This window comes from Emydura macquarii, unplaced genomic scaffold (assembly GCF_026122565.2).
Source record: "Emydura macquarii macquarii isolate MOO-44397 ecotype Brisbane River unplaced genomic scaffold, CSIRO-AGI_Emac_v2 contig_2422, whole genome shotgun sequence".
In the NCBI taxonomy this organism is placed as follows: domain Eukaryota; kingdom Metazoa; phylum Chordata; order Testudines; family Chelidae; genus Emydura; species Emydura macquarii.
The window spans coordinates 8,313,261-8,324,299 of record NW_027132559.1 but is presented as its reverse complement, the minus strand read 5'-3'; the positions used below and the strand labels follow the sequence as shown (position 1 = coordinate 8,324,299).

Below are 11,039 nucleotides of genomic sequence, written 5' to 3'. Positions count from 1 at the left end.
AGGCGGCGAGGTTCCCCTGTCGGCAGGTTTGTTTGGTTTGGTTTGCACTGGGGCATTGCTAACAGTTTAATCCTATTACGAACTGCATTTCCTAAGGAAAGGGAGAGTCCCTTTGCAAAGTTTCTTGCATGCAAAACGTGCTGCCTTTGGGGTCCGGACTAGATTGTCTTGCTAGGGGGGGCTTCTGCCCCCACCCAGCCGCCGCCGCCGCCTTCCTGCAGGAGGGAAGATTGTCTAACATCATCATGGAAAGAGGTTTGGGGCTGATCCCTCAAAAGACACAACGGGGCGGTTTAAAAGCGGTCTCTTAGCGTAGCTGGAAATTTGGCTGCTCGCTGCGAGATACCACACCACCCTGCCTCCCCCCCCTTGGAGGATACCCCCCTCCCGTTAGCACGTTGGTTTCCAGGGCCGATCTGCACGGGGGAACTCCTGCCTTATCTCTCGCACAGCGCCTCGCACTCGAGACGCTCACCGGAGGTGATAAGTGAAATTCACAAGTCTCCCCGCAGCTGGGACCCGGCCTGAGTTAATGTCTCCTCCCGCCCCCGCGCTGCGGCTAGGGCCTGGCATTTTAGCCGAAAAGAGCCCTTTGAAGGCAGCACGCACGGAGGCCGGGGTAGGTGGCTCCTGGCTCAACCCCAGCGCCCCGGGCCGGAGCGTGTGGAACGTGCACCTGCAAACTGCGAAGGGGGGGAGAAGAGGGCTCAGCTCCGGCCTGCAGCTGATCGCGCTGCTTTGCACCTCGCTGACAGCCGCAGGAAGGAGGGGGGAGGGGGGACTTTTAGCCGGGGGAGCACAGAGTGAGCGGGTGGGGGGCAGGAGACCTACACCCCTCCCCCCCGCCTTGATAGGGAGAAGGGGCCAGCTCGTCCCTGCCGCTGCTTTGACAGCAGCTCCCTGCCCCACCCGAGGCAGGGCTCCTTGATTCCCGTTAAGCTTCGGCTGCTGCAAGGCTGGGCTGTGGCTGAGGACAAGTGCCGGTGCCGCCCTGGGAGAAGATTTGATCAGTCCCCCCTGTAGTGAACACACTAACTTCCCGCCACACACACACACACACCCTGGGGGAGGGGGGATCTGGCCTCCATAAATTCCCCTCACTAGCTACAAGAGTAAGTCCTCTCAAGAAAAGATCAGCAGGACACTTCTTTCCTAGCTGCATGAACTGAGGGCGTTGCAGCCCCCCGCGATTTGTTCGAGCCCTCTGAGTACCACCGGCTGGGTTCGCAAGAGGCAGAACCTCCCTCGCCCCCGGCTTTGCCCCTCTAGCCCTTCAGCGAGCAGCCGCCACGAAATTACCCCTCCCACGTAAGACTTTTGGCGCGCCTGAGCCCTAGTCCCCAGTGTTTTACCATCAGGAGACTGGGAACTCCCACCAGAGCAGCCAGCCCCTGTAAGGGGCCGCCCTAGGTGCTGGGAGGAACAATTTATCCGCTGCATTTTTCAACGCGCCTCCATCCCCGCTAAACCCGGGGGCAGGGCAGGGGAAGAGAAGAGAAAAGACCCATTCTTGCCCCAGCACACACATTTATTAAAAACTACTACTATGTACATAGAAAAAAATCGAAGAGAAGTCAACGTTTCGAGCAGTTTGTGTGCCAGCGCTTTAGGGTTTGTATTATTTTGAAACATCTGAAACTAGTTGCAATAGGAGTGGATAAGTTACATCACTGTCAAGTTAGTACAGGGCAACTGAGAAGTCACTTTACCTACAAGTCAATATAGATCCCTTTTAAAAGACTTTCAGTGATGCATTTTTTAATGCTCCAATATTCTAAAGTCACTGGAATAGTCAACAATGCTTTTAGAACTCCAAAGCACCCACTTCATATGATCCCAACCAGACTTTTATATGTAGACTATTTATACATTGCATTCCACAGTACTATACAGTGTGCCTAGACAAATACAACTGTACACTTTGTCGGGTTGTTTGTGGTTTTTGTTGTTTTTTTTTTGCCACCTCTAAAGCTTACCCTCAGAACCCATCATCCAGAATTTTAAGTCTTTTTATCCCTCCCAAGACTAAGGAAAGCCAGATTCAAATCAAGGGCCTGGGCAGCAGGGTGTTTAAATCAAACCTTTCCCTTCATTAAAAAAAAATAAATTTAAAAAAGTATTCCTCCCTTATTATCTTCTGTCCAAGCAGCCCTAACTGAACTCAGACACTTCTGATTGGGCAACTGATAGCATTTATGAGGCCTATGCTACACTATATTTCAGGTAAAATTTCCAGCCACTTCTTTCTCAAGGACCTAGACAAAAAAAAGAGAGTTTAGGATACAAACCCATATCTCCTGTTTGGTAGTGCATAGGACTTACCTCTAGGCCACTGAGCCAGCCAAACTGTACACTTTAGTGTCTCCAATAAATAAGCCACATTGTAAAAGACAGGATCTTGCTTACAACCCCCTTACAGTTCCTTCTGAAGTTAAGATCAAATTATACTACAGTTCCCTCCCCACCCGGTAACCTGCAGTAGTCAAAAAGCTTTGGCACCTTCTATAGAATTGCACAAAACAATTCAAAAGTGGAAGGCAAGAGTCTTTTTGGCAACTTTTATGCAAAGAACAAAACCAAAGAAAAAACCCAATGCCACCCTGAAAATGTAGCTAATCAGGATGAAATAATGCTCTAAGAAGTAGTATAGAAAGCATAGTAGCCCATGCCTTTTGAAGTGTCTTTGCTATAGTCCTCGGCATTCATGTCCTCACATTTCATTGTTGGAGAATTTTCATTGCTGGAAGTGCTGGGAGAGAGTCGTCTTCTCTTACAAGCACTAGTGTAGACACCAGAATCGTTTGAATCTAGAGATTTTATGGAAGGTGGGGTCTCTATCCAGGATGAGCTGGTTTCTTCTTTTACCTTCTCCTTGGGAAGCTGGTCTTCAGAGAAACTTGGGGGACTTGTTCGGGAGGTCCAAGGTAACCCAGATGCCATTTTTCTCTGATAAGAGCCTCTGGTTCCCCATCCTGCCATGGAAGGGAACGTTGGATCAGGATAATATCCCAAGGCATGGGATGTCTGCAAGGGAAGGGATTTGATGCCATAGGGGAGCAAGGTGCTCGGAGAATATTCTGTTTCATAGGCGTTCATGTCCAGTTTGGTGGCACCAGGCTGCTGCACGGGAGTAACAAACCATCTCTGGGGAGGGTTGGCCACCTCTTCATTCTGCTGAGGCGAGAGTAGGCCATTTGTCTGAGGTACAGTTCTCTCACCATTGTAAAATCTGGCTGGTGGCAGGTTGTTGACAAACTGTTCCTGGAAGAAGGGTTGCACGCTGTACCGGGCTCCTGGGACAATCTGATGGGATCTAGGAGAATCCGTGGGAGATGGAGTTAATCTGTCATTTTCTGAAGCTGTGTACATGCTACAACATAAAAGAGAAACACTAAGTGTTGGTTTTTACAACTCCATGCACGATTAAAAAACAGACAGGCACTGAACTACGTGCGAAAGATAAAAATCTGGGATTTAGGACACTTCATACATTCTGCAAGATCGAAATCCAGTTTCACCTGGGTCCTCAACTCAGGAGACACTTCCAAGCCTACAATTCTCACTACAGCATCTTTTAATATAGCTATTCATACATATGCTTTGAGAAACCATAAGCATGAACATACCAAAAATGTGACCAGCCTCTCTGAGAGGCATCTATAGTTTTTGTTTGTTTGTTTGTTTTTTAAAAAGATATTTCTAGGCTTACAAAGTAAACTATGAACTTCTCTCCCTTGCTAATAGAGTACAGTACTCATTTCACCTACCCTGGGTCTTTTGGATAAGACCTTAAAACAAGAAATCTCTCTACTCCATGTACGGTTTTGTCAGCTCCTTTAGACAATTTATGGAAACCCACTTGAAGACAGACAGACAACCACACACTACACACAATAAAGGCATTTAAAAACCTAAACAGTCACACCATCTATTGAAGCTGTGGATATTGCTTCTCCCTGAAGTAACAGCAATGGCTCTAAGTTATTTACAGAAAGATTTCCATTTTTAAAAAACTGACCAGACTATGCCTCCCAAATGCACACACAGACTGAGATAGGATTAAAATTATACTTACGAATCATAGTTGTCCCTGAATCCTTTTGCAAAAGGATTATGGTCAATTTTCAGTTGGGTGATCTGGGGGGAGAAATAGAATTGAGTTACATTTCTAAATTGCATCTACAGATTTTTTCCCAAAGTTTAAATCCCCTCATGACTTACGTCAGTGTTTTGATATGCAGTAACTGCTATGAATTGGGTTTCTGGGAAAATAAACGTCTGAGTCTTTGAAGAGTCATTCAGATCTTCAACCCCATCTTCAGTCACTTCCACAATATGAAGTCTAGGTTGGTACTTGTGTAGAGACTGGAGTACTATCATCTAGAAGAAACAATGTATAAAAAAAACAAACAGTCTATTATAGATTGTTCAGATAAAAGGCACCTAAAATTAAAGTGGTAGCCATGGGGTGAAAAAAAATCAATCCGATATTTGGATGCTGATTGTTTAGCCTTCAGACTCTCTCACAAGGCGTTTGCAAGGTGCAATCCTCAATTAAACTAGACTCTGGATAATAGCTTTAGGAGTACAGTGGTGTACAAAATTCACTGCTCTGAGAGAGCTACAGAGTAGAGATTGACCTCACATTATGCCTGACTAAACAGAGGAAAGGGAAAGTTTTTCACCTTTTATTGTCCCATATCTATTAAGTGAAGTTCACTGTACTTTTAAATAAATACATTAAATAAAATAAAATAAAAATGGTTTAAGATTTTCTGAGGCTAGTATAAATCTGCAAGGTAAGGAATGAAGCCTTGAAATGAAGAACTGGGTTTTGGGGGCATGACCATGGCATTGAAGTTATTTACCTGCGTATTATTATTGTTAGCACCTTTGTTATTGGTCAGTTTCAGTTTTCCAAAAGAGATCTCCTGCCTCATCCAGTGAGCCCCAGTGTTTGGGGACTCGGGGTGAACATACACCTTGTTGCCTAGGAAAGAGAGAGGTGCAAACCTAAGGACCAGGAGAAGAGTCTTGTGCACACAATTCAGACAAACCTACACTGGGGTGACAGCCATAGCACAAAGAAAGGCACAGCAGATGCACTGTAAACTAGCCCCTGCCTGAGTGGGGCTGCTGGATTCCAGGAAGGACAAGCGTCCACCTTTGTATCTTTAATTCCCAGAATTTTCGTGTAGTGCCTAGCTCGGCTTAGGGAGAGTCACAGCGCATCGCCCAGCCTGCAGAGGGACCATCCCAGCGCCATCTTCCAGCCAAGGGGTTTCTCGGCGCATTAACAGCCAGCAGCACCACCCTGGAAAGGAGGGCTGAGCATTCTGCCATTTGTCCCCAGTTGTAAACTAGTCCCTGTGCGACCCGGGTCTGGCCATCGCTCGGTGGGGACAAAGAGCAGCGGTTTGCAGGGCAATGGTTTCGGAGGGCAGCGGGAAGAACACGCCCCGGGGTCGGGGCTGGCTTTGGAAGGGGAAGGGACAGAGCAGAGCCTGGCTCCCCAAGGAGGCCGGGTGCTCAGGAGCCTGCTTGGAGGGGGCCCGGAGGCTCCCCACAGCCGGGCGCCGGGAGGCCGCGCCTTACCTTGCATGTTATTGTCCGCTTTCCCGCACGTCACCCACTTGCCCCCCTGGAAGCGCCAGTGATTGGGATCGGCCAGCACCACCTCCACGAAGACGTTGTAATGGGCGGTGGGGTTGAGGCCGGTGATGTTGAAGCTCAGGAAGGGAAACATCCGCCTGCAAGGGAAAAACCGCAGAGAGCGAGAAGGTTAGTGGGGCGCCAGGGAAGGGCTCCGAGCCCACCCTCACCCCGGCTTTCAGCGCCCGCCTGCCCGGCGCAGAGCTAAGTGACCGCTTCCAGCTCTGCCCGGAGCCCGCTGCAGCGCCGAGCACTGTGCGGGGAGCTTGGCTCGGGGGAGGGCGCCTGCGGTGTCCGGGATTCGCCGCCAAAAAGCGGCAATGCAGGGCCGCCTAGCAGTCGGCGGGGGAAACTGAGGCAGAGGGTGGCTTCCCCGTGTCCCGCATTTGGATCGTCTCAGCCAGGGAACCCTCGGTCCGATCTGGAGCCCACGCTGCGCTATTTCCACTCGGCTAGATCCCTCTCCCCCCCCCCCCCCCATGAGGCGCTGCCCGCTCGTTTACCTGCTCCCCCTTTCCTCTTCGTCTCCGGCCGAAAAACAGGGGATCTAAGCACAAGACCTGGCACGGAGAAAACCCGAGCAAGAACCAACATCTCTGGCTCCTTCCCCGCAGAAAGAAACCTTCTGCTGCGTCCTGCCACATCCCAGCCCTTTCCCCTTTGATGGGGAGCTTTCCTCCTAAACAGTTGACCCTCCTCGGCAGCGGTAACGCAATAACTCATTGCACAGACAATTTCTCTCTCTCTCTTCGACATTTAACACGCCAAAGCCGATCGACTCCCCTGGGAGCGGAGAGTTGCGCGGTCCCGCCGCCTCCCCCCCAGCCGGTTACGAAGCTGTTGTGCCGTTTTGCCCCGCACAACGCTGGGCTCAGGGAGGGATCCGGAGTTGGTTCCTCGATGGCCGCACTTTAGAACACAAACGATGCAGAGGGGTAGCCGTGTTAGTCTGTCCACAGCAAACACCACCAGAGCCATGGAGCGCCTTGAAGACGATCACATTTCTGCGGGCATGAGCTAGCGGGGGCTGCAACCCACTTGGTCAGACGCACCACATGCTCATGTCCGCAGAAATGTGTCCGTCTTCAAGGTGCTACAGGACTCTCCGGGGATTATTTTTAAATAAATAAAATAGAAGTGGCCCCAAAGCAAACCCGACCCTCGGCGCTGATTAGGCTTCGCCGCCGGAGGAGAGATTAGTGTTAGCTCAGCCCGCACCCAGTCCCCGGGCAACCCCGAGTCAGCGTGAACCCGCCCCGTGTGCTGGAGAGCGCAGTTCGGGGCACCGGCTGCCCTCCCCGCTGCTCCGTTTACATGGCACTTCTTCGCCTTCCTCGGCACCCCTCGAGTTTCACTGGCGGAAAAGGCAGGGTTGGCTTGATTTTTAGCGTGGCGATAAATTAACCTCGCCCCCCCCTTCCCTGATCAAGGGCAGCAACCAGAGGCAGTTCAAGGCTCCAGCTCTCCCCCCCCCCCCCCATCCTCCGGGAAACGATCTTTTTAAAACGAAGGGGAGGAGAGAGAAGCAAACCCAGGCCAGGACACCGGCATAAGCCGCTTTAACAAGCGACCCCGCATCCCTGCCCCCTCGGCCCAGGGCTGGCGCTGGGGGCACAGAAGGGACGGAGCTGCGGCTGGGCGGGGAGAGGATTGATTCCCCTCCGTGGGGCCTGGGAATCCCCTTCACACCCGCCCCGGCCCGCTCCGTACCTGCCCTGCTTGGTGATGATCATCTCGGTCTGGTGCCGGTGGAATTTGAGCCAGAGGGGCCGGTTGCAGAGGAAGACCTGCGCCCGGAGCCCTGCCCCCGAGCCGGGCACTGCCAAGGCGCCCAGCCCGCCGCAGGAGCCCGCCGCCGGGTAGGGGCTGTAGAGGGGTCCCGCCGCCCCTTGGCCGTACTGGTAGCCGCCGGCGCCGCCCCCGAACTGCGCCCGGCCGCCGGGGGAGCACACGGCGGCCGAGAAGCCGCCCGGCGCCAGCACCGAGCCGTAGGGGTAGCGCGCCCCGCCGGGCGATTGGTAGACGGAGCCGTGCTGCGCCGCCGCCGGGTAGGGGAAGAGCGAGCAGGGCCCGCCCAGCTCGGCCCCCTGCGGCCCGGGCGACTGCAGGTAGTAGCGCTCCGGGCTCAGGCTGTCCAGGGGGTAGCGAGCGGCGGCGGCCGGGGGCAGCTCAGCCTCCCCGCAGGGGGCCGCCTTGCGGCCGTCGGGCTTGGAAGCCGCGCCGGGGAAGGGCTCGCCAGCTTCGGCCTCGCTCAGCATGGCCGGGCCGGCCCCGCCGCTGCCGAACTTCTTGGGCCCCTTGTCCACGTCCAGGCGCTGGGGGGACGCCGAGCTGTGCTGGCCGCAGCGCTGGCCGCCGCGGCTCTCCAGCGGGTAGAAGGGGCCGGGGGGCCCGGCCAGGCTAGCGGCGCTGGCCAAGAGCTGCTCCCCTAACTGCATCCTCTCCAGCGCCAGCCGGGACCGGACGGGAGGGACCCGGCCGGCTGCGAGGCCAAGGGCCGAGCCGCACGGCCCCCCCTCCCGGCAAATTACCCTGAAACTTTCACCCTCCCCCCGCCTGCCTGCCCCGGGCTCCAGCCCCACGACGGCGACCTCAGTCACCCCCCCCCCCCCCGCCCACGGCCTTCGGAGAGCAGCAGCAGCCCGAGCCCCCCACTGAAACCATCGACAAGCGCCTCTACAGCTGCTGAATTAAACGGAGAGTATTTATATAGGCACGCCGGCTTCCTCGGGCCGCCGGGGAGGGGCTTGGGGAGGTCTAGATGGTGGCAGCCCCCTTCAGCCTGGCTGGCCCATTGGCTGATTTCCGTGACACTAATTTAATTAGACAGCTACTAATTGGAACAAGTCACCTGTGACTCCATTCCCCCCCCCCCGTTTAACTGGCTCCTGAGGGGCGATCCAAACCGCTTCGTGGCCGGCTGCGGTGGAGGGAAGAGAAGAAGCAGGAACTTGAACTGCAGGGCTCGGGGGCTGGGGTGCGGTGCTTTAGATTTTACCCCGGCGTGAAGCGTTAGCCAAATGCTGATCTCTTCCTGGAGATGACACAGGCCTCGTAGCTCATAGATGCTGCGGTATCAAGGGAAAGGATCGCGCCTGCTGACGACTTTCAGGGGAAGAAAGCAACTTTCGGAGGGGAAAGAGAGAAGAGCTGGGCAAAATCCTCAGTGATGCTACCTGAAATTTAAAGTAGTTACATAGCCCTGAAGAAGCCGGGGGCTTTGCTCGCCCCTGCTCTTCTTGCTGCTGTTTAACATTTAACAAACGAGACAGCTGCAGTTGTCAGGGCCAGCTCAGAAACGAGATCCACATTTCATTTAAATGTGATGGGCGAGATTAAAGGCTCTCCGGCGCAGTCTGGCCGCTGAAACAATTGCGCCAGTTCCGCAGCCAGGCCAAATAGGGTAGAAACCCCTCTTTGGGCGGCAGATCAGAGCATCGTTTACAGAGGGCTGACTCAGAGCTCTCCCCCTTGGCAGGGGATTCTCTTGCAAGCAAGTGGAAGGGCTGTTTTGCTCTTTCAATTCTACCCCCCTCGCATGCCAAATAATACAAATACCCCAAACCCTTTTGCTTCAATAATTCGGTGCGGCAAAGCAGAAATTATTGTAATCATCTGACCGATTCCGCGTTTTAACAATTCCCGCGGGTGAATTTTATAGTTCCCGTTCACACAGCTGGTGGGGGGGGGGGGGGTTAAACCCAGAAAGATGAGCCGCTCGAATTTAAGAAGAATGAACTGTTTCTAATTTGTCAAAGGAGGTAGAGCCTGGCTGGACGAAGCGGGGCACTGGATCGCTGACCTCTTTCCTCACCGATGCCCAGGGCCGCGGTGGCTTCAACGGAATGAATATTCCGCACGTCATTTGTTAAATCACATGATAAAACCCAACATTTCGTTGCTGAGAGAGAGAAAACTCAGCACATGCACTGTGAAGGAACACCTACTAATAAATAATCATTCAGCCACGCTTCGTCTGACTGCCTTGAGCAACTCGACCTGGCTTTCGGAGCCTTTTTTGTGTACCAGATTGACAAAGTCCCATCAAACCCAACTAAGGTGCTCACAGACAATTAACCCCACCCAGCCGTGCCTGGGAAATAGAACACGTTCCTCCCGATTGTCTAAACTTGGACAGTTACAGGAACGCCGCCGCTACCTGGTGCCGGGTTTGTCCGCAAATGTCTGGTTTAAGGACCGTAGGCAAAGAGGCGAGATGATCGGTTTAGAGGGCAGCTGTGGTTTATTAACGTGCAACCATCAAAACCGGGAGAAAGCAGCGAAACACCCGCCACGCTTAAGCACTCCGTGTAAACTGGAGCGCACCGAAAGGTGTGCGGGGAGATGAGCGAGCGGGAGCTGGCGTTGCAGAACAGGTCTGCTCACAGCCCGCAGTTCACGCTTCTCTGTCGGCCCGATCCGGTCAGTCGCTCTCTTTTAAAGTTGTGCCTCACTTTTTGATGCTGTTGTTCAAACGACAACGAAAAACTATTTGCAAAGTCAGAAGCCCACGCAGCCAGCAGAGATCTGCCAGCGCGGTCTCTCGGAGCACTTTGATGGTGGATGACTATTTCTTTCGGCAAGGTGGTGGTTTTGTTCTGGGGAGAAGAATGGAGCAGATACAACCCATTCAGCGGGATCTTTACTAGTAATGGACTGCAAAGCGATTTGCAGCCCTCACATAATTTACCGTTCAACAGCAAGGGGACCATTGCTCATGAAAGAAGGGCGTTAATGGAATCAAAATTCCTTCCACGTGTGAAACATTCAGCACACAAAACGGATTTGTAAAAATAGCGAGCGATCAAAGGCTTTTCTATAGCGCCTAAACGCTGCATAGGAATAGCGAGCACAAGAAATAATATTTAATATGCTCTGAATCGTAGGCGAACTGATTTAATTCTAAAAAGTATTTAAAATGCCAAATCATTACAAGAACATAAACTTACATAATAAGTACACACTGTCATCGAAATCTTGGCAGAACACGTCCTCCTTTACCTATCTACCACGACCTTAGACCAGGGGGGTTCTCTGTTTCTCCTACAAAATCTGATATAACATCGCACCTAAGGCAGGCTAAGAAATATAGCTCCTTCCCTGTACTGCTTTTATTGCAGCTCACACTGATTTCATTTGAAGCCTCCAATTGGTTTCAATGGGATCCTCAAAGGGCTTGTCTACACATGGAGCTGTTCCTGATTATTTGAATTTGGTTAGCTTTCTAAGTGAGTTAAACTAAAAGCAAGAACAAGGCTCTATTATTCCGGAATAAGTGTGTACACATCGCACGTGGAGTTAATCAGGATCAGCTAATTAGGAACAACTCCATGTGCAGACAAGCTCTTAGGGATTTTTCTGTAGGGAAGACACAAACCCGTGACAGA

General features: G+C 52.6%; 1 protein-coding gene across 4 annotated transcripts; it reads right to left on the bottom strand.

The window, feature by feature from the left end:
* Window positions 1–1,216: 1,216 nt before the first annotated feature.
* EOMES (eomesodermin) lies at window positions 1,217–10,803 on the bottom strand. Of its 4 annotated transcripts, none has more exons than XM_067561880.1 (6): window positions 10,602–10,803; window positions 5,596–5,750; window positions 4,869–4,990; window positions 4,222–4,380; window positions 4,076–4,137; window positions 1,217–3,370 (listed from the first exon to the last, which is right to left on the bottom strand). In XM_067561880.1, coding segments are annotated over exons 1-6 (1,236 nt in total). In that variant the 5' UTR covers window positions 10,604–10,803; the 3' UTR covers window positions 1,217–2,634. The 4 variants fall into 4 exon arrangements, with proteins under 4 accessions (XP_067417981.1, XP_067417979.1, XP_067417980.1 ...); XM_067561878.1 differs by lacking the exon at window positions 10,602–10,803 and adding an exon at window positions 7,363–8,229; XM_067561879.1 differs by lacking the exon at window positions 10,602–10,803 and adding an exon at window positions 7,363–8,229 and having other exon boundaries at window positions 1,217–3,313.
* Between the last annotated feature and the right edge of the window lie 236 nt (window positions 10,804–11,039).

What these genes read in the sequence shown, in the direction of transcription:
- EOMES (XM_067561878.1), bottom strand. Translation starts at nt 8,090, where the DNA reads ATGCAGTTAGGGGAGCAGCTCTTGGCCAGCGCCGCTAGCCTGGCCGGG. An exon ending in AGCGGACAATAACATGCAAG is followed by an intron (nt 4,991 to 5,595) that starts GTAAGGCGCGGC and finishes TCTCTTTCCTAG; the next exon opens with GCAACAAGGTGTATGTTCAC. An exon ending in TTCAGGGACAACTATGATTC is followed by an intron (nt 3,371 to 4,075) that starts GTAAGTATAATT and finishes TTTATGTTGTAG; the next exon opens with CATGTACACAGCTTCAGAAA.